At 45.5% G+C, this 23,913-nt stretch overlaps 1 protein-coding gene across 1 annotated transcript in view; it reads right to left on the bottom strand.

Annotated features, from left to right (window-relative positions):
- Positions 1–23,913, bottom strand: part of syt7a (synaptotagmin VIIa) — a gene marked incomplete at its 3' end in the record, with an annotated part of 296,315 nt that overhangs the window by 50,340 nt on the left and 222,062 nt on the right. The window contains exons 3-4 of the mRNA XM_084334887.1: positions 14,507–14,586; positions 12,464–12,598 (exon numbers count right to left, since the gene is read on the bottom strand). Of these exons, the coding sequence (XP_084191013.1) occupies positions 12,464–12,598; positions 14,507–14,586 (215 nt within the window). The remainder of the gene's footprint in view (positions 1–12,463; positions 12,599–14,506; positions 14,587–23,913) is intronic.

The following is a 23,913-nucleotide window of genomic DNA, read 5'->3' on the forward strand; positions in this document are numbered from 1 at the left end:
ACTAATAGAGGACCACTAATAGAGGATCACTACTGTAGGACCACTAATAGAGGATCACTAATAGAGGATCACTAATAGAGGATCACTACTGTAGGATCACTAATAGAGGACCACTAATAGAGGATCACTAAAAGAGGATCACTACTGGAGGATCACTAATAGAGGATCACTAATAGAGGACCACTAATAGAGGATCACTAATAGAGGATCACTAATAGAGGATCACTAATAGAGGACCACTAATAGAGGATCACTAATAGAGGACCACTAATAGAGGATCACTAATAGAGGATCACTACTGGAGGACCACTAATAGAGGATCACTAATAGAGGACCACTAATAGAGGATCACTACTGGAGGATCACTAATAGAGGACCACTAATAGAGGATCACTAATAGAGGATCACTAATAGAGGATCACTAATAGAGGATCACTAATAGAGGATCACTACTGGAGGATCACTAATAGAGGACCACTAATAGAGGATCACTAATAGAGGATCACTACTGGAGGATCACTAATAGAGGATCACTAATAGAGGATCACTAATAGAGGACCACTAATAGAGGATCACTAATAGAGGATCACTAATAGAGGATCACTACTGGAGGACCACTAATAGAGGATCACTAATAGAGGATCACTACTGTAGGATCACTACTGTAGGATCACTAATAGAGGACCACTAATAGAGGATCACTAATAGAGGACCACTAATAAAGGATCACTAATAGAGGACCACTAATAGAGGACCACTAATAGAGGATCACTACTGGAGGACCACTAATAGAGGATCACTAATAGAGGATCACTACTGTAGGATCACTAATAGAGGACCACTAATAGAGGATCACTAATAGAGGATCACTAATAGAGGATCACTACTGGAGGACCACTAATAGAGGATTACTAATAGAGGATCACTAATAGAGGACCACTACTGGAGGATCACTACTGGAGGATCACTAATAGAGGACCACTACTGGAGGATCACTACTGGACGATCACTAATAGAGGACCACTACTGGAGGATCACTAATAGAGGATCACTAATAGAGGACCACTACTGGAGGATCACTAATAGAGGACCACTACTGGAGGATCACTAATAGAGGACCACTACTGGAGGATCACTAATAGAGGATCACTACTGGAGGATCACTAATAGAGGACCACTAATAGAGGATCACTAATAGAGGACCACTACTGGAGGATCACTAATAGAGGACCACTACTGGAGGATCACTAATAGAGGACCACTACTGGATGATCACTAATAGAGGACCACTACTGGAGGATCACTAATAGAGGATCACTAATAGAGGACCACTACTGGAGGATCACTAATAGAGGACCACTACTGGAGGACCACTACTGGAGGATCACTAATAGAGGACCACTACTGGAGGATCACTAATAGAGGATCACTACTGGAGGATCACTAATAGAGGACCACTACTGGAGGATCACTAATAAAGGACCACTAATAGAGGATCACTAATAGAGGACCACTACTGGAGGATCACTAATAGAGGACCACTACTGGAGGATCACTAATAGAGGACCACTACTGGAGGATCACTAATAGAGGACCACTACTGGAGGATCACTAATAGAGGACCACTAATAGAGGACCACTACTGGAGGATCACTAATAGAGGACCACTACTGGAGGATCACTAATAGAGGATCACTAATAGAGGATCACTAATAGAGGATCACTAATAGAGGACCACTACTGGAGGATCACTACTGTAGGATCACTAATAGAGGACCACTAATAGAGGATCACTAATAGAGGATCACTACTGGAGGATCACTAATAGAGGACCACTAATAGAGGATCACTAATAGAGGACCACTACTGGAGGATCACTACTGTATGATCACTAATAGAGGACCACTAATAGAGGATCACTACTGGAGGACCACTACTGGAGGATCACTAATAGAGGACCACTACTGGAGGATCACTATTGGAGGATCACTAATAGAGGATCACTAATAGAGGATCACTACTGTAGGATCACTACTGGAGGATCACTAATAGAGGATCACTAATAGAGGACCACTAATAGAGGATCACTAATAGAGGATCACTAATAGAGGATCACTACTGGAGGATCACTATTGGAGGATCACTAATAGAGGATCACTAATAGAGGACCACTACTGTAGGAGCACTACTGGAGGATCACTAATAGAGGATCACTAATAGAGGATCACTAATAGAGGATCACTACTGGAGGATCACTACTGGAGGATCACTAATAGAGGATCACTAATAGAGGACCACTACTGTAGGATCACTACTGGAGGATCACTAATAGAGGACCACTAATAGAGGATCACTAATAGAGGACAACTACTGGAGGATCACTAATAGAGGACCACTAATAGAGGACCACTACTGGAGGATCACTAATAGAGGACCACTAATAGAGGACCACTACTGGAGGATCACTAATAGAGGACCACTACTGGAGGATCACTAATAGAGGATCACTAATAGAGGACCACTAATAGAGGATCACTACTGGAGGATCACTAATAGAGGACCACTAATAGAGGACCACTACTGGAGGATCACTAATAGAGGACCACTACTGGAGGATCACTAATAGAGGACCACTACTGGAGGATCACTAATAGAGGACCACTACTGGAGGATCACTAATAGAGGACCACTAATAGAGGATCACTAATAGAGGATCACTACTGTAGGATCACTAATAGAGGACCACTACTGGAGGATCACTAATAGAGGACCACTAATAGAGGATCACTAATAGAGGATCACTACTGTAGGATCACTAATAGAGGACCACTAATAGAGGATCACTCCTGGAGGACCACTACTGGAGGATCACTAATAGAGGATCACTAATAGAGGACCACTACTGTAGGATCACTAATAGAGGACCACTACTGGAGGATCACTAATAGAGGACCACTACTGGAGGATCACTAATAGAGGACCACTACTGGAGGATCACTAATAGAGGATCACTAATAGAGGATCACTACTGGAGGATCACTAATAGAGGACCACTACTGGAGGATCACTAATAGAGGATCACTAATAGAGGACCACTACTGGAGGATCACTAATAGAGGATCACTAATAGAGGATCACTAATAGAGGACCACTACTGGAGGATCACTAATAGAGGATCACTAATAGAGGACCACTACTGGAGGATCACTAATAGAGGATCACTAATAGAGGACCACTACTGGAGGATCACTACTGGAGGATCACTACTGGAGGATCACTACTGGAGGATCACTAATAGAGGATCACTACTGTAGGATCACTAATAGAGGATCACTAATAGAGGATCACTAATAGAGGACCACTACTGGAGGATCACTAATAGAGGATCACTACTGTAGGATCACTAATAGAGGACCACTACTGGAGGATCACTAATAGAGGATCACTAATAGAGGATCACTACTGTAGGATCACTAATAGAGGATCACTAATAGAGGACCACTACTGGAGGACCACTACTGGAGGATCACTAATAGAGGACCACTAATAGAGGATCACTACTGGAGGATCACTAATAGAGGACCACTAATAGAGGATCACTACTGGAGGATCACTAATAGAGGATCACTACTGGAGGATCACTAATAGAGGACCACTACTGGAGGATCACTAATAGAGGACCACTACTGGAGGATCACTAATAGAGGACCACTAATAGAGGATCACTACTGGAGGATCACTAATAGAGGATCACTACTGGAGGATCACTAATAGAGGATCACTACTGGAGGATCACTAATAGAGGACCACTACTGGAGGATCACTAATAGAGGACCACTACTGGAGGATCACTAATAGAGGATCACTAATAGAGGATCACTACTGGAGGATCACTAATAGAGGACCACTACTGGATGATCACTAATAGAGGACCACTACTGGAGGATCACTAATAGAGGACCACTAATAGAGGACCACTACTGGAGGACCACTAATAGAGGATCACTAATAGAGGACCACTACTGGAGGATCACTAATAGAGGATCACTAATAGAGGATCACTACTGGAGGATCACTAATAGAGGATCACTAATAGAGGACCACTAATAGAGGACCACTAATAGAGGATCACTAATAGAGGATCACTAATAGAGGACCACTACTGGAGGGTCACTAATAGAGGACCACTAATAGAGGACCACTACTGGAGGACCACTAATAGAGGACCACTGCTGGAGGGTCACTAATAGAGGACCACTAATAGAGGACCACTAATAGAGGATCACTACTGGAGGATCACTAATAGAGGATCACTAATAGAGGACCACTACTGGAGGATCACTAATAGAGGACCACTACTGGAGGATCACTAATAGAGGACCACTACTGGAGGATCACTACTGGAGGATCACTAATAGAGGACCACTAATAGAGGACCACTAATAGAGGATCACTAATAGAGGATCACTAATAGAGGACCACTAATAGAGGATCACTACTGGAGGATCACTAATAGAGGATCACTAATAGAGGACCACTACTGGAGGATCACTAATAGAGGACCACTACTGGAGGATCACTAATAGAGGACCACTGCTGGAGGGTCACTAATAGAGGACCACTAATAGAGGACCACTAATAGAGGATCACTACTGGAGGATCACTAATAGAGGATCACTAATAGAGGACCACTACTGGAGGATCACTAATAGAGGACCACTACTGGAGGATCACTAATAGAGGACCACTACTGGAGGATCACTACTGGAGGATCACTAATAGAGGACCACTAATAGAGGACCACTAATAGAGGATCACTAATAGAGGATCACTAATAGAGGACCACTAATAGAGGATCACTACTGTAGGATCACTAATAGAGGACCACTAATAGAGGACCACTAATAGAGGATCACTAATAGAGGATCACTAATAGAGGATCACTAATAGAGGATCACTAATAGAGGATCACTAATAGAGGATCACTAATAGAGGACCACTACTGGAGGATCACTAATAGAGGATCACTAATAGAGGACCACTAATAGAGGATCACTAATAGAGGACCACTAATAGAGGATCACTAATAGAGGACCACTAATAGAGGATCACTAATAGAGGACCACTACTGGAGGATCACTAATAGAGGACCACTCCTGGAGGATCACTAATAGAGGATCACTAATAGAGGATCACTAATAGAGGACCACTAATAGAGGATAACTAATAGAGGATCACTAATAGAGGACCACTAATAGAGGATCACTAATAGAGGATCACTACTGGAGGATCACTAATAGAGGACCACTAATAGAGGATCACTAATAGAGTACCACTACTGGAGGATCACTAATAGAGGACCACTACTGGAGGATCACTAATAGAGGATCACTACTGGAGGATCACTAATAGAGGACCACTAATAGAGGATCACTAATAGAGGACCACTACTGGAGGATCACTAATAGAGGACCACTACTGGAGGATCACTAATAGAGGGCCACTAATAGAGGATCACTAATAGAGGACCACTAATAGAGGATCACTAATAGAGTACCACTACTGGAGGATCACTAATAGAGGACCACTACTGGAGGATCACTAATAGAGGACCACTAATAGAGGATCACTAATAGAGGACCACTAATAGAGGATCACTAATAGAGGATCACTAATAGAGGACCACTACTGGAGGATCACTAATAGAGGACCACTACTGGAGGATCACTAATAGAGGACCACTAATAGAGGATCACTAATAGAGGACCACTAATAGAGGATCACTAATAGAGGATCACTAATAGAGGACCACTACTGGAGGATCACTAATAGAGGATCACTAATAGAGGATCACTAATAGAGGACCACTACTGGAGGATCACTAATAGAGGATCACTAATAGAGGATCACTAATAGAGGACCACTGCTGGAGGATCACTAATAGAGGACCACTACTGGAGGATCACTAATAGAGGATCACTAATAGAGGACCACTACTGGAGGATCACTAATAGAGGACCACTGCTGGAGGATCACTAATAGAGGATCACTACTGGAGGATCACTACTGGAGGATCACTAATAGAGGACCACTGCTGGAGGATCACTAATAGAGGACCACTAATAGAGGACCACTGCTGGAGGATCACTAATAGAGGATCACTACTGGAGGATCACTAATAGAGGACCACTGCTGGAGGATCACTAATAGAGGATCACTACTGGAGGATCACTAATAGAGGACCACTACTGGAGGATCACTACTGGAGGATCACTAATAGAGGACCACTACTGGAGGATCACTAATAGAGGACCACTAATAGAGGATCACTAATAGAGGACCACTACTGGAGGATCACTAATAGAGGACCACTAATAGAGGATCACTAATAGAGGACAACTACTGGAGGATCACTAATAGAGGACCACTAATAGAGGACCACTACTGGAGGATCACTAATAGAGGACCACTAATAGAGGATCACTACTGGAGGACCACTACTGGAGGATCACTAATAGAGGATCACTAATAGAGGACCACTACTGGAGGACCACTAATAGAGGATCACTAATAGAGGATCACTACTGGAGGATCACTAATAGAGGATCACTAATAGAGGATCACTAATAGAGGATCACTAACAGAGGACCACTACTGGAGGACCACTAATAGAGGACCACTACTGTAGGATCACTAATAGAGGATCACTACTGTAGGATCACTAATAGAGGACCACTAATAGAGGACCACTAATAGAGGATCACTACTGGAGGATCACTAATAGAGGAGCACTACTGGAGGATCACTAATAGAGGATCACTACTGGAGGATCACTAATAGAGGACCACTAATAGAGGATCACTAATAGAGGACCACTAATAGAGGATCACTAATAGAGGACCACTAATAGAGGAGCACTACTGGAGGATCACTAATAGAGGATCACTAATAGAGGATCACTAATAGAGGACCACTACTGGAGGATCACTAATAGAGGATCACTACTGGAGGATCACTAATAGAGGACCACTAATAGATGAGCACTACTGGAGGATCACTAATAGAGGATCACTAATAGAGGATCACTAATAGAGGACCACTAATAGAGGACCACTACTGGAGGATCACTAATAGAGGACCACTAATAGAGGATCACTACTGGAGGATCACTAATAGAGGATCACTAATAGAGGACCACTAATAGAGGACCACTAATAGAGGACCACTACTGGAGGATCACTAATAGAGGATCACTAATAGAGGACCACTACTGGAGGACCACTAATAGAGGATCACTACTGGAGGACCACTAACAGAGGATCACTAATAGAGGATCACTAATAGAGGATCACTACTGGAGGATCATTAATAGAGGACCACTAATAGAGGACCACTAATAGAGGACCACTAATAGAGGATCACTACTGGAGGACCACTAATAGAGGACCACTACTGTAGGACCACCAATAGATGATCACTACTGGAGGATCACTACTGTAGGATCACTAATAGAGGACCACTAATAGAGGTCCACTACTGTAGGATCACTAATAGATGATCACTACTGTAGGATCACTAATAGAGGATCACTACTGTAGGATCACTAATAGAGGATCACTACTGTAGGATCACTAATAGAGGACCACTACTGTAGGATCACTAATAGAGGGTCACTACTGTAGGATCACTAATAGAGGATCACTACTGTAGGATCACTAATAGAGGACCACTAATAGAGGATCACTACTGTAGGATCAGTAATAGAGGATCACTACTGTAGGATCACTAATACAGGACCACTACTGTAGGATCACTAATAGAGGATCACTACTGTAGGATCACTAATAGAGGATCACTACTGTAGGATCACTAATAGAGGACCACTAATAGAGGATCACTAATAGAGGACCACTAATAGAGGATCACTAATAGAGGACCACTAATAGAGGATCACTACTGGAGGATCACTAATAGAGGACCACTAATAGAGGAGCACTACTGGAGGATCACTAATAGAGGATCACTAATAGAGGATCACTAATAGAGGACCACTACTGGAGGATCACTAATAGAGGATCACTACTGGAGGATCACTAATAGAGGACCACTAATAGACGAGCACTACTGGAGGATCACTAATAGAGGATCACTAATAGAGGATCACTAATAGAGGACCACTAATAGAGGACCACTACTGGAGGATCACTAATAGAGGACCACTAATAGAGGATCACTACTGGAGGATCACTAATAGAGGATCACTAATAGAGGACCACTAATAGAGGACCACTAATAGAGGACCACTACTGGAGGATCACTAATAGAGGATCACTAATAGAGGACCACTACTGGAGGACCACTAATAGAGGATCACTAATAGAGGATCACTACTGGAGGACCACTAATAGAGGATCACTAATAGAGGATCACTAATAGAGGATCACTACTGGAGGATCATTAATAGAGGACCACTAATAGAGGACCACTAATAGAGGACCACTAATAGAGGATCACTACTGGAGGACCACTAATAGAGGACCACTACTGTAGGACCACCAATAGATGATCACTACTGGAGGATCACTACTGTAGGATCACTAATAGAGGACCACTAATAGAGGTCCACTACTGTAGGATCACTAATAGATGATCACTACTGTAGGATCACTAATAGAGGATCACTACTGTAGGATCACTAATAGAGGATCACTACTGTAGGATCACTAATAGAGGACCACTACTGTAGGATCACTAATAGAGGATCACTACTGTAGGATCACTAATAGAGGATCACTACTGTAGGATCACTAATAGAGGACCACTAATAGAGGATCACTACTGTAGGATCACTAATAGAGGATCACTACTGTAGGATCACTAATACAGGACCACTACTGTAGGATCACTAATAGAGGATCACTACTGTAGGATCACTAATAGAGGATCACTACTGTAGGATCACTAATAGAGGACCACTAATAGAGGATCACTACTGTAGGATCACTAATAGAGGACCACTACTGGAGGCTGCCAGCATTCACTCAGGGGCAGCAGCCGCTTGTTTACTTCTCAATTTATCAGCACTTTAGCCTTGAGAGGTGCTATTACACAGGGCATTTCAATGGTAGCATCTTATAGGGAGGGGAGAAAAGCTATCGTACCGTATCGCCCAGAGAATAAAGTAAACAAACCATTCAGGATTCCACCAAGGTGACATTCACTGAAATACCAGCTCACAGACCGCATACCAACGTGTTTTGGGTCCAAATCTTAAGAATAGAAGTATTTATTTTGTTTAGTTTTACGGTACAGCACCTCAATGTGTAGAGATTATATTTGCCAATCATTAACCATCAAAAGCAAAGTGCTTAATATGGCAAATGAGGAACCGTTTTAAAAGAGCAAATAACAAGGTGTAAAAGAAAAAAATTAAAAACAGTAATGTAAGTGTTCATATATGATCTTTGTCTTTGTGTTCCTCTCACAACATGGAACTTTGGATTCCAAATGACACGTCTCCACTGCCAGGAAGTTGTTATCAAAAAGTACAGCACAGTAGTGCCCTCTGGTGCCATGAGTATTAATCCATTAATATTCAGTGCACATCACAATGCATGCATCAGGGTGCTCTCTGCAAACCAGCAAACCAGCAAACAACGGCTACAAGGCACAGAGGAGGTCTAGTTGTGTGTGTGAGTGGGGATAGGGCAATGCACTTGCATGTCCCTTTGAAGGTCACCATGCTATTTTCACGTATAATCCTGACCAATTGACCTGTCTGAACACGTAGATAAGACATCAATCACCACGGGAACAGAGCGGACGCCGTTTGGCGAAACAGTCAGAACCAGGTGCCGCGGGCCTCATTTATCCAGCCAACTACACTGCCCTTTACATGCAAGACTGAGAACTCGTCAAGTAGCACCGCGAATGTCTGAAGGAATCATGGTTAAATTCACTCTCAGGTCAATCGACTCAGGAAGTAGGATTATCGTTGAAATATGGAAAAATCATAAAGTGCTGCTCATTAGTGAATGAAGTACAGCTTCTGTTTGCATATTGAACTGGTGGAATGTAACCACCCAGCCCTGACGGGGATGTGCACATTGGATGTGTATAATCAAATGTATTCACAATCCAATCCGTTTGTTGATCGTAGTAATGTTAAACTTTATGCCAGTTATTCGTCTTTTTTTAAATGATTTCTAAACGATCTAATACAGTAATAAATAAAATAATCATCAAAGCATTGGTCAATTGGTAAACTTGACAAATCAGGCGTGTCAAATTACAATAATAATTTATCTCGGGTCAAACTATGGCCCCTGCCGAGATTAAACATACATGCTACTGTAACTGATGTAGCAATCGAATTCCAATGCCAATAAATCCCCCAAATGTTCTACAAATTGATCATGCAGAGTAGTTAACCTGTTTGATAAATGAGGCCCCATGGCGCTTACAAAGATTGAAGGCTGCAGATCCTTCAGAACCCCTTGGCTGCTGAGGGGTGACTCCAGGTCAGGCCTCTCCTGGCTCAATACCATTCTTCACAATCTCAGCCTGTTTTAACTGAATGGTAAAGTTGTTACAGTATCTTATTGAATGGGAAGCTCAGTACTGTCTCCCACTGATAATTATTTTTTAAAACGAAGCCCCTTTTAGTTGCAATGACTGATCCGTCATCCGTTTTCAACCAGCTCACAGCAGAGCAGGACAGAAGCGTGTCAGAGCCTATAGAAGGGGACCATCTATAAGCCATGGAATGGCACGTTTGAGGGTTTAACAGATGAGCTCTTCAAGAGAACGGGCCGTGGATGGTATAGGATTCTGGAGATCAGCAGCCATCATCTTCAGGCAGAGTTTATATACAGTAACCCACCAGCAACCACCTTCATAAGCTCACTGCTGCCTCCTTCCTCAGGGCAATTTTAACACATGCAGCTCTAAATGGTCTTGTCTGTTCAGCACAACCAGCGAGCTTAGCAGACTGGTTGGAGCAGGTCTACTGTTAGAGCCCTCTCAACGCCCAGAAGGGAGTGCGGGGGCGGGGGGGGGGGGGGGGGGGGGGGGGGGGGGGGGGGGTGGAGGGGCGGGTGGGGGGCTGGACCTTGCTGGGGCTTTAATTTTATGCAGGTTCATACACTAGTGTGTTTAGTCAAATAAATTTAAATAAAGCATTGAAATTCACTGCACCAAGTGAAAACGTCTTTACCTATGAGCTGCCACCTATAACGACAGACAACAGAGGTAGGTTCAGTGCTATTACATCAACTGCAGTACAAGTCATAATGTCAACACTTGGGTCGATAGGAGGTCAGAAGAACAACAATGGATGGAAAACTGTAAAAGCACGGACGAACACTGGCATCACATCGGACCCTGGCGTTAACGGTCAACCCTCCACAACTACACCGACGGTGTCAGCTCTCAGGGATTGGAGGGGGGAGGGGGGAGGGCGGGGGGGGGGGGGGGGGGGCAGGGAGATAGGTAGCAGATTACAGACATGTTGGGTTAAGGTGTGCAGATGTTAATTGGAGAGGGAGGCTACGAGGGTTGTCCGTCTCCATGGTTACAGCCCATGGGAGAGAGGTGATAGGTTAGAGGTTAGGAGTTAGTTGGACCGGCAGGGCTGTAGGGAACGGGGGGGCATCTGAACACACAGGTCTCTGTGTCCATTAAAAGCAGAGAGGGTTGAGCGGTGGAAGCAGAAGGGGGGGGATGGAGAGCATTAGCTCGGGGGGGGGGGGGGGGGGGGGTGGAGAGCATCGCTGCTCTGTGGCTGTAATGGCTGAGGATGCGTCTGGATGACATTTCCCAGGCAGATTCTCTAGTAATCATGAGCAATCATCAGTGACTCCCAGTGTGTGTACACATTAGACGCTTTATTACTGTTGTTGTTCTAGTTGTTGTTGTTGTTGTTGTTGGCAAAACAATGAGTCTCACAATATATATAGTGTTTGTATATGTGAAGTTACGTTGTGACATTTATGGACTGAGCTTTTAAATGTTTTATAAAACATTTATAATATTAGCGAATATTCCGAAAACCTTTTTGTCCTCAGGCAACTACAGTACGTAGTTGCAAGATGATGAAATGTAATTTAACTTGACAGGTATTATAACATCCAATATACATAATACAGTATAGAGTATTTATTTGTGTCATAAATTAATGCTTGATGCCTTCCATATGATGAATGGCTACTGATGATGAGAGGAGATTAGATGAGAGGAGAGGAGAGGAGAGGAGAGGAGAGGAGAGGAGAGGAGAGGAGAGGAGAGGAGAGGAGAGGAGAGGAGAGGAGAGGAGAGGAGAGGAGAGGAGAGGAGAGGAGAGGAGAGGAGAGGAGAGGAGAGGAGGAGAGGAGAGGAGATGGGAGGGGGAGGGGCTGGGATGCCCCCGCATCATTACAGCCCTGCTCAGGGGGAGGTGTCTTACCAGCCTTGGACCAAGACTCACTTGAGCGTGAGGCGAGGGTCTCCGTACGGGGCATAGGGAGAAATGTTTAGTACGAACTCCTTGGGTGGATAGGAGCTCCACCTCTGTTGAACTGTGCTGCTGTCATTGTTATTCCAAAAGTCTCTGTCTAGATCACTGTGTGGCCAGAGAGAGAAACAGGTCAGATAACACAACCATGGACAAGCCTGGGCACCAACTAACCAAACAATCCAACTGCATGGAGCACTTGACAAACAGGAGGGTTAGACAGGGGCTCGGTCATAGACCTGCGCCAAACCTTTAAACCAAAGCAGGTCCCATTTAACATCTAGTGTTGTGTTTGTCACAAAGTTGTCAAATCATCATAGCGGTTCAATTTCAAATGAAAAAGGAAAAGCCTGCGGAAGGAAAGACACGTCTATACAGTACAGTATATACAGTACAGTCTATACAGTACATTCACTGACGTTATGCATGAAACCAACTTGGCAGAAACAGGAACAGAGACACAGACACAGAGAGGAAGAGACAAAAGAGAAGTCATATTCTAATGATTACACATTACAATCATGTAACCGTGTGATTACATTTCCTTTATCTGGCTAATACTGATGAAAATACAGTTGAATTAAAACATGAGTTAAAACATTCCGGCCCCCATCCTGAGCAATGAGGAGTGAGAGCAGCACAGGACCACGAAGGCACAAGGCAGGGAGGTATAAACCACACGGCGGCAGAGAGAAGGAGGGGGAGAGAAGAGGTGTTGCAGAATCACTGATGGAAAAAGTACAAAAGTCACACAGCAATGGTCAAGAGAGCGGAGGGACAGAGCGGCAGAGGAGGAAGAACAAGCTGAGATGATGAGCGGGAGGAGGGTAGAGCACGGCGATGCTGCTGGAGCCAGTGAGGAAGGAAGGAAAGAAGGAAGGAAAGAAGGAAGGAAGGAAGGAAGCAGAAATTAAGAGCTGGGGGTTAACATTCATGGAGCCTGGTCAGCCGTCGACCACCTCCATAAGGAAACCAACGAACAAAGGTGAAAGGTGAATACAGACATCCCCAAACGAAGCGCTGAGAGGACAACAGTGTACAGAGGGGGTAGTGGAGAGCGGGTTATAGAGTCCTTGTTGTGTATCATGAAAACGTGATACTTAGCAATACAGAGCTAACGTTTCTGTGGTGTGTGCCGACCTCTAACCTAAGAGTACAGACTACTGTTTTTTCTTTATCCACTTTTTCTCCTATTTTCTATATTTTCTCCCATCCCAATTTCGTATCATCCAATTCAACCCTCCCCTGTCACGAACGCTGTTTCTTGCCTCCCACAAGCCGGCTGCAATGTGGACTAAGTCATACATAGCACAAGTCCCCTCCGGTACTTGAGGTAACAGCAGTCGCATCTTTTCACCTGCGCAGCTCGATCTCTCAGTGGCGAGGAGTAACGCGTGGGAGGCTCACGCTGCCCCCGACACTTCCTGATTCTACAGTGCAGGCGCACCAACCGACCTGTAGGAGTCGCTGTCCACAACGTCCGATCCCCACCCACCAGCTTCCCACCCCCTAATACTGCCAATTGTATTAGTATGAACGACCAGCCAAGCTGGTAGCAACGCCGAGAGCTTGGCCCAGCATCTCCTGCGTTAGTGGCGAGCGCCTTGCCCACTACGCCACTTAGCCGCCGAATGAAAATACTCCTGAAATATTTCTCTAAAGAGTGTGTGCGTGTTCTCTTCTAGTCTCACACTTTCCTAAACGTACACCTCGGCCAGACGCATTGGCTAAAGGCCTGGCACTTGGGGGACGTCTCCTATCTTCTCGCAACACTGAGATAACAGGGAGTGTACTGCAGATACTGGACACCAAATTTCCCTGGCGTGGATAAGATAAAGCGGGGCCAGTCTATGCTGATGTAGCTAATCGCTCTAACATTTGTCCGGCGTTTCCCGGTGTGCTTGTTGCCTGTAGAGACGGCACTCGGTCGAGAACCCTTCTTGTTCTGTGCTTGTGGTTTTTGCATATCGCATATCATTGTTAAAACCCCCCAAAGCCAAGGAACCAGGAACATACTTGATGGCTTTCTTCTCCCCGCGTCCACGTGCCGAGTCTGGGGTGTCTGCTGGCTCCATCCCTGCTTTAGTCCTCTTCCCCTTGAGTGAAGCAGAGAGAGAGAGAGAGAGAGAGAGAGAGAGAGAGAGAGAGAGAGAGAGAGAGAGAGAGAGAGAGAGAGAGAGAGAGAGAGAGGAGGGGGGGGAGAGAGAGAGGGGGAGAGAGAGATGGAGAGAGAGATGGAGAGAGAGAGGAAACAAAAAAGCGTTAGTTTCAGACCTGTCCTCTGAAGCTGTGTTTGTGTACTAATTCCCAGTTTAAATGCCTCCTATTATCTCAGGAACCATAAGCCATCCGTCCTTTACATTTTTACCTTTTGATGGTCTCCTGATTACGCTCGTCAAATCAAATCTGCTGTGGGGAAGCATTTATGCCTATGATTGTCAGTCACGCAACCCTGAAATGTACATCTGCAGTTGCCTGTAAAAGAAAGTTCACTGGGCTGCAGGAGAGAAGGCATGTACTGTATACCACCCTGCTTTCAAGCAGCCGGCGCGTGAGCCGCGGTGACTCTGAAAATAATGGCAATGTTAAGGCTATGAAAAGTGAGCTCCGCCGGTGCATTCGACTGGAAAAGCTCATTACTGATCAAGGTGTTTCACGAGTGTCACAGTGTGGCTAATCTGTATTGACACTTTGCTCCGAAGAAGACAAGCGAGGACATCAGCGCAAAGCCACCTTCCCCCTCCCCAGACCACGGCCACTGCCCCTGAAAGTGATGCTCTGATACACATCTAGGATGGGCTGCTATTCTCCTTCCCGGAAAATAGATGGGGAGTAAAACACACTGAGCTGCTCCCTCGGCTCTGCTTGTCCAATTGGATCTTTCCCTGGCTGAGAGGTTATTTCCTGCTGAGGGCCGGCTTGTTTCCTGGGGGCCTGAGAGCAGAGCTGAAGGCTGGGGGCTGGACACTGGAGATGGCTGCGGATGGCCTGGCTCTCCTCATCTTCCTCTCTCTCTCTTTGGATCACACTGGGAGGGCCTTGCTCACCTCATATTCCTCTCTCTCTCTCTGGATCACACTGGGAGGGCCCGTAGTGAGAGAAGTCTCCATGACACGCGTGGCCACAACTGAGCAATGGCCACAGTAAACAGTGGGCAGCAGCAGAGACCCTCTGCCCTTCCATTAGTGGCAGCCGGATCAGCCTGTGGTGCCACCAGGAGCAAGGACACAGGAGTGCCTATAAAAGGACAAAGAGTGCCTATAAAAGCTGTGCGGCCGCGTGCACAGTACAGACCGCTTCCTTTGTTGCTGCACGGCATATCTACACAATCACAAATATTCCATCTTTAGTAAACACGGTGAAACGTGCAGAGAGAGGCGAACGGCTGCCATCCCAAAGGTTACGCACGACTCTTCAGACAGACTGAGAGGCTGAACCGATCGGACTGATTTCAGATCAGCGTGTCATTATAATACTGTAAGGAATGCTTATAGGAATGCAAACTGCACGGCACAGCTTCAGCATCCAACGAGGCTCCCTCCTATACAGGCTGCTGCAGGAGCATGAGACGTGAGGTACACAGAGACGACTTGCCTTTGTACCCCCTGCGATACACAGCCCCCACGCCGGATGTTGTGGGATCGCTTATTGTTGGGCCTGTTTAACAGACAAAGCTGAAGGGGAAAATGCTGCAGAGCTAAATTATATCCATTGCGCGCAAACTATTGTATAATCAGTGCTAACCTGAAATAGAACAGTTGACAGATGAGTCAACACAGAGCCCACGGAAAGCACACAAACAGCTTCAGACAAAAGGTTGTCTGTGGGCAATGACTTTCAAATGAACAGCCTCTGGAACATCCACTATGAAAGCCACAGTATGAAGTCTGCAGGTAACGTTTCTATCTCAGCGACAAGTAGGACGTGTATTATAGTTACCCCAGGGGTGCCGCATAGCCTATACAGTCTGGCACGACAACAACTTCAAACAACACAGCAGCTTCTGTGATTACACCAGCGAGAGAGAGAGCATGAAGGCATTCATATGTTTCACCCAGTGTTCGGGAACGCTACAGATACAAAGGCGCTTCAAAACCAGAACATTTCAAATGACACCGTTTGAATAGCTTACTTGACATTTAGAATATCTGGGACACGGAAATGATGATAACATTTTTTATAAAAATTATTCAGTGGCTGGCTCTTGTGTGTGGATTTACGCGTTCGGGCACAAGAGGATGCTTAATTTGAACTCTCCTACGCCGAGCGTTGAACGACTTCCTCCTAACTCATTTGGTGGTGGATGTCCCGATTTGGTACAAACATTTGCCCTCTTGGGCCAGAGGTGTGTAGAGACTGTGATGTCCAGGCATAAAGAGGGCTCTGCGAAGACAGCGTGTACTTTGAGATAAAATAAAAACACCAGCTTGGCAGTTCAGCCGAGGCGGTTCAGTAACGGTCAACATGTTCAGAGCCGATATCACACACACCATGCGTGACGATCTGTGTGCCGTCTATACTGTGATGTCGTCGTTAATTACATCCGGCGTGTCAGCGGAATACACTGGTTCATGTATGGACCTTGCTAGGGGCATAGTCCCTCTCTACCCCTATATGCCATCATATATACACGCCACCTACGCTCAGCCAAATCGCACGGTAGTGCCATGACATCCATATATTTCTGCACGAAAATAGAACCATACACACACACACACACAGGGAGCGAAATTAACTTTTTGACTCACCGGCCAGTGGCGGGTAGATGGGAAGAGTCTACCCGCCAAGCATATTTCTTACCTGCCAAAAATCTTTTGATTAAAAATATATATATATATATTTTATATAAAAAAATGTCTTTTTAAATAAAATATATATTATATAATCATACTTGTAGTTGTATTATCTGCGAGACATCGCCACCACGCAATAAGTCAAAATGCTTGCTATCTGCAGACAGCTCCACTGTCTGTGTGTATACTTGAGTAGCCTCCAGCTCCAGCAAGGATTCTCCGGCCCTGCAGCTAGACCCTATATTCAGCTAGACCCTACATTCAGCATGCAAGGATTCTCCGGCGATGCAGCTGGACCCTATTTAGAACGTTACGGTTCTTTTGTCAAATCACATTCAACATGCCCTCAGCTAGAATACGCATTCAATCAATGTTATAAGACATTGATATCAGGAGCTATCTGTAGCTACTGCTAGCCCGGTAGATAACGTTAAGACAATTTAGTTTACTGGGACAGATGGATCTAACGCAAGCTAGCTAAGCTAGCTAACGAGGGAACGGAGGTATTATGCACTCGAGTAGACTATTGCTGGAGCATTTGTTGATATCAGCAGCTATCAGTAGCTACTGCTAGCCAGCTAGATACCGTTAGACAATGCCTCGTCATGTATTAAACTAAAAGTGAATAGTTGACTGGGTCATTGTTTAAACCGTAACGTTAGCTCATGGAGGTCCGATATAGACTAGAGCAGACGGAAGTAAACAAGCCAAATGATAGCTTCCGATTGGTCATTTGCTTTTTTTTTCTCATGAAACCAGTCACGTCACTCTACTGTGATTGGACCGTTGACTTGAGTGCGATGTGGGACTTGTAGTTTTTTAACGATCTCGCGGCGGAGAAAAAAAAGACGAGCGGCTATAATATGTACTCGCACAAGAGTATCGTTATGAACTACACGTCTACACGCCACACGGCGGGCAGCCCTCTAAGTGTCATGCGCCAAAGGTAAAAACAGACCGCCCCTGGCGGGCGGCGGGCTTTAGTTTCGGTCCCTGCACACACACACACACACACACACACACACACACACACACACACACACACACACACACACACACACACACACACACACACACACACACACACACACACACACACACACACACACACACACTCATATAAGACATCACATTATTACACAGCAGTTCCTGGGGAGGCAAGAACAAGCTATCAAGGGAAACTCATGAATCATTCAGTGGCATCTTAAAAATTTCAGAAGGGTAGGGAGATATAGAGAACGAGTGAGATTTTAGGCGAGAGAGAGAGAGAGAGAGGAGAGGGGGGGGTGGAGTGGAGTGAGAGATTAAAATAGAATTCAAAATAAAAGAGAGAGAGAGAGAGCCGAGAGGAGGAGGAATAGGAGAAGAAAGGAGGATGGCAGGTGGGACTGGTGTGAAGAGAGGCACGGCGATGAGAGAAAGAGAGTGACTGACAGGAAGTCTCGGGTGAATTGGTTGTGACAACAGGCCCATTCTGCCGTCTCCAGGGAGGCAACCAGACACAGCCTGGTGGCCACCGAGTCCCAGGATCTTCATGGCCGCAGGATTAACGTGAACACACACACACACACACACACACACACACACACACACACACACACACACACACACACACACACACACACACACACACACACACACACACACACACACACACACACACAGACACACGCATACACACACACACACACACACACACACACACACACACACACACACACACACAGACACACAGACACACGCATACACACACACACACACACACACACACACACACACACACACACACACACACACACACACACACACACACACACACACACACAGACAGACAGACACAGACAGACACATGCATACACACACACAGACAGACAGACACGCACATACACACAGTGATGGGCAAGCTACTTGGAAAATGTAGTAAGCTACACTACAAGTTACTCTCGATTAAATATAGCTCAACTACAACGGAAGCTATCCCCAGAAAAATTTAGCATGCTACACTACAAGAACATGGCAAAAATAGCTAGCTACATCGGCAAAACTTGTTAATTTTTTTTACTTCATGATCAAGTTTCCACCAAACAAATAGGCAGGCAAAACATTCTCAGTTTGATTGTTTATTATAAAACAAACTAAAACTAGAAACAAGCCCTCTGTCTGGCTTTTTGTGTCATCCTTTTAACATGTACTTGTATTAATGTACCTTGCGGTACCATGTACAAAATGTTAATAAAGTATGAGGAAAAAACTGTGGAAACGTAATAAATAAAAGGCAGTGAAACAATAATCAAATAAACCCCAAAATATATACTATCTCTATTGGAATGGAGACTTTTCAGCACAGGATAAACTACTGTTTCAACTCAAACCACGTTTGCCTTTTATTTTCCCCACCCCCATAATATTGTTCATTTTCGGCCCTACAGTGAAACATGATAGCAGCTATCTGTTAGTTAGCTGTTGACCAAAAAGTGCACTGACTTGTGTGCTGTTTGGGAACAGTTGACAATGGTTACATGTATGTGTAGCAGTCTGAAAAATATTGTATATTATTCAGGACTGCTGACTGGTGTTTTATATCCCTTTTGTACACAAAGACATTCTAATTAGTTTCATTGATACTCACACGAACAATGACACAAGCGTCCCCTTCATAAGAGCACTGGAATATGGATTATAAATGACAGTACTGGATCTATTCTACAATGCGTCTCCCCTGGAGAGGCGGGCGGGACCAGCAGGGGGCGGTAGCAGGCAGAGAGTGGCGGAGAGAGTTGAGAGAGGTGATATAGGGAGGAGGCAAGCGGAAGCCGTCCTCTTCGGCAGTGAACTTGGACAACGAGTAGTCGCAGCTAACGGGGGCTCTGGATAGCCCTGTTGCTGACGTTATGCCAGAGGGCCCCGTGAGAGGACAACGGGTGATAACAAGTACTGGCTAGTGGACACGATATCCTAGCAGTACCAGCGGTAGTATATGAACAATCAGTGCAGAGCCAGGCACTAGCAATCGGGTTATGATAGTTACTGTGTGCGGTATAAGTAACGTGCGGTTAACCAAGTATCCAATTCTTTAACTACCGAGTTATAGTAGTTACAGTGTGCGGTATAGAGTGCGCGCACCGGGACGAGCGTGGGCCAACAACCATTCTGCTCCGGCTGACTTCGACCAGAACTGCAACCGGCTGCCTGCATTCAGCCTGCTCCGGAGGACTTCACTCAGACCTGCACCAGGCTGCCTGCGGCCGACGGGAGTTCCGCCCATCCAGCAGGGGTCGTCATCGCTCAGTACACGCTCTCAGCCGGCGCTGCCTCTCTGCCTAGCTCCGCCTGCTAACATCCTCGCCGAGAGCGTTCAACGCCATCTTGCCTCCCGGACAACAGTGGAGTGGCGAGGCGGCCATTTCGGATGAGTACAAATGAGCATTGATGCTCCCGATTCCTTATACAATACACAGTGTGGTGCAGCCCGCAAGCGAAAGTAACGTTGCTACTACCATTTCATAGGGGTACCCCGAACAATATATGCCGGCATTAAGATAGGACTTTACCGGTATTTTGTGGGCTCACTCTTTTATTTCATTTCTTTTCTTTGAGCGTGATAAGGTGTGTGTTTCATAATATTTCCTGTTCAGTGAATCCCTTTTATTCTCCTTCCCTATGCTCCCCCTTCCTTCCCCATATTACTGACCTGGAACAGTATATGGATAATTCCTTAGAGAAGGTAGATACTGTGTTCAGCCCAGACGTGGGCAGCACTTAGTCTGGGTACCGTGAGAGCACTTGGTGCCTGGGTGTAATACTATAATTGATTTATGCCAGTGTAATCATTGTGTTGATACCCATGGTGCAATAATCACCAGACGTAGCATTGTTGTAACTAGGCTAAGTTATAATAACATTCATCCAGAACGGGAGCACTGTGTGTGTGTCTTTTATTGAGCCTAACCCTAATCCTAACCCTTTGATGCGGGTAATATATCTATCATTAACCCCTTCCTATTCCACCTTCCATTTCCACTGTAAGGTTTCTGGTGTTACTGAGGGAGGGTACTGCTTGCGGGGGGAACCAAGTTATTTCTTTACCATCCAGTCATTAGGTGTGGGAGGGCTAAGGAGACAATTGTGGAGGGTGAGGGTGTGTTGGGGAGTACTGCTGACTGCCCCAGAGAGAGGGAGGAAGACCAGAGTACCGGACCAGGTTTGCAAATCCTGGGCCTCATACACTCCCACTGCCAGCCTCCAGTTGACGCTCCGGATCCCAAAGACGGAGGTGCAGCTGGCCAGAGTGCTACTGTGTCTCGCTACCTAGTGACCGTGCACCACAGTTCCCACGAAGCAGGGATAATCCACCCTGCTACATATGTAAAGCTTTTCATCAGCTCAACTGAATGTGTGTTCTCAAATTAGTGCTGGACGTGTGGGAAGTTGAGAGCAGCTTTGTTTTTGGCTGACACAGTGAACACTGCGCCGCGCCGCGGACTGCTCACTTCATGTGGTCTGTGTTTTGATTTTCCTTCCTGGTTTGCGGAGCCTTGGCCATGACCCGCCCTATCCTGCCTCTGATTGGCCTACCCGTAATGTTTTGCCCTAACCTTACCAAATCGTGAGTCGTCATATCTAAACCAACCAACCAACCAATCATAGTGGGTTTTCTCCGGGGAGATATTTTTTCTTCACAAAATCTTTATTCAGCAGTCCAGTTTGCGTCTATACTTTTACCAACCAATTTCCAGTTCCGCGTTCGCGTTCTGCGATCTGATTGGCCACTGACGTTTCTGGTCATGTGACATGTGCGGCAATCGCGTGACGCCTGTTTCTGCGCCTATTTCCGCCTGGAACAGCCTGCAAACTACCTAACGCCTAGTTTATCACTGGTTAAGCTTAGGCGACTCTTTCGAAGTTGGTTAAGGTTAGAGTTTGGAGTTCAAGTTCAAGTTTCTTTAATAGTTGTCATACAGAAGTACAGAATACTTTTATACAAAATGCTTCTTACTGTTGCGCTCCAGAGACTGTGCAAGACAAGATAAGTATGAAATAAAATAACATAGTAAAATTAGAAGTAAAAAAAATGAGGTCACAGTGTTCAGTTTAGACATATGTACAATGTTCGATGCAGAATAGTGAGGCCCTGCCACATGCCTCTAGAGTCAGCCTGTTCAAACTGAAGTTCAACTTTATCCCTGTAACGCCGTTTTGCCTCTATTACTGCTCTCCTGACGTTGTATCTTGCCATCTTGTGTTCTTCCATGTTGCCTGTCACCAGCCCGGTGTTGTATGCTGATGTGCGCACTTTCAGAGCCTCACGGACGGATTTGTCTACCCAGGGCTTTTGATTTGGGTAGATTTTAATTTTGGTGGAGGGGATTGTTTCTTCTACCAGAGTACAGACATAGTCAATCACCGTTTCGGTGTATTCGTTAATATTGGCTGTGTTATCACGGAATACACTCCAGTCTGTGCATCCAAGTGCAGCTTGGAGTGACTCCTCTGACGTCACGGCCCAACGCTTAACCTCTCGCGAGACCACCGGCGTTCGCTTGAGACTTTGTTTGTACTTTGGCAAAAGAAATATGGCGGCGTGATCGCTTTTACCGAATGGACTAAGAGCCTGTGACTTGTACCCATTCTTAAATTGCGAGTATACATGGTCTAATATGTTCTCGCCTCTGGTGGGACAGGTCACATGCTGATAGAAATTCGGCAACACCTTTTTAAGACGCGCGCTGTTGAAATCACCCAGAACCAAAATGGCAGCGTCAACATTAGCTGTCTGGAGTTTGTTTACCTCGTCGTGAAGTTTTGAAAGTGCGACCCCAGTGTTCGCGTGTGGTGGAATGTACACTCCGATGAGGATGATGGACGTTAACTCTCTTGGGAGGAAGAAGGGTCGACATTTTATCGTGATAAACTCCAGGTCTGGGGAGCAGTGGTTAGACAGTTCCTTTGTGTTGCCTAAATCGCACCACTCCTTGTTTATCATGAAGGCAATGCCGCCTCCTTTCTTCTTTAGTGACTCTTCTGCCGTCCGGTCCTTGCGGAGAACGAAGAAGTGGTCTGCCGGTTCTATTGCGTGATTCGGGACATCTGGACTCAGCCAAGTTTCTGTGAAACAGAGGACGTTACAATCCCGAATGTCCCTCTGGAATTGGATCCGTGCTCTGATGTCGTCCAATTTATTTCCTATCGATTGCACATTGGCCAACAATATGCTGGGCAATGTGGTTCTGTGTCGTTTGGACCTCAGTCTGTTTCGGACCCCGGCTCTCTTTCCACGTCTTCGCGGCGGCTTCTCCAGGTCTTGGCCATGGCCATAACAAAGGATCTCGGCGGGCCATTTCTGCTGTTCAGCGATCCGATCCAGAGAGCAATCCAATCGGTAAGTTTTCCTTAATCCAATGTCAATGATTGACTGACGGTCATACACATATAATGCACCAACAGTTGGTGCAAATAAAACTCCTAATACTATAAAAATTAACAAAAGAAAGCACAGTCTCGACGGAGCGATCAGAAAGGCAGCCATCAGTGCAGCGCCACAGGGCTGCTGTTCTATCGCCCTGCTCTAAGACAAACTCTAACCTTAACCAACTTCGAAAGAGTCGCCTAAGCTTAACCAGTGATAGAAAC

The sequence above is a fragment of the Notolepis coatsorum genome (genome assembly GCF_963971535.1).
Source record: "Notolepis coatsorum genome assembly, chromosome: 18".
Classification (NCBI taxonomy): domain Eukaryota; kingdom Metazoa; phylum Chordata; class Actinopteri; order Aulopiformes; family Paralepididae; genus Notolepis; species Notolepis coatsorum.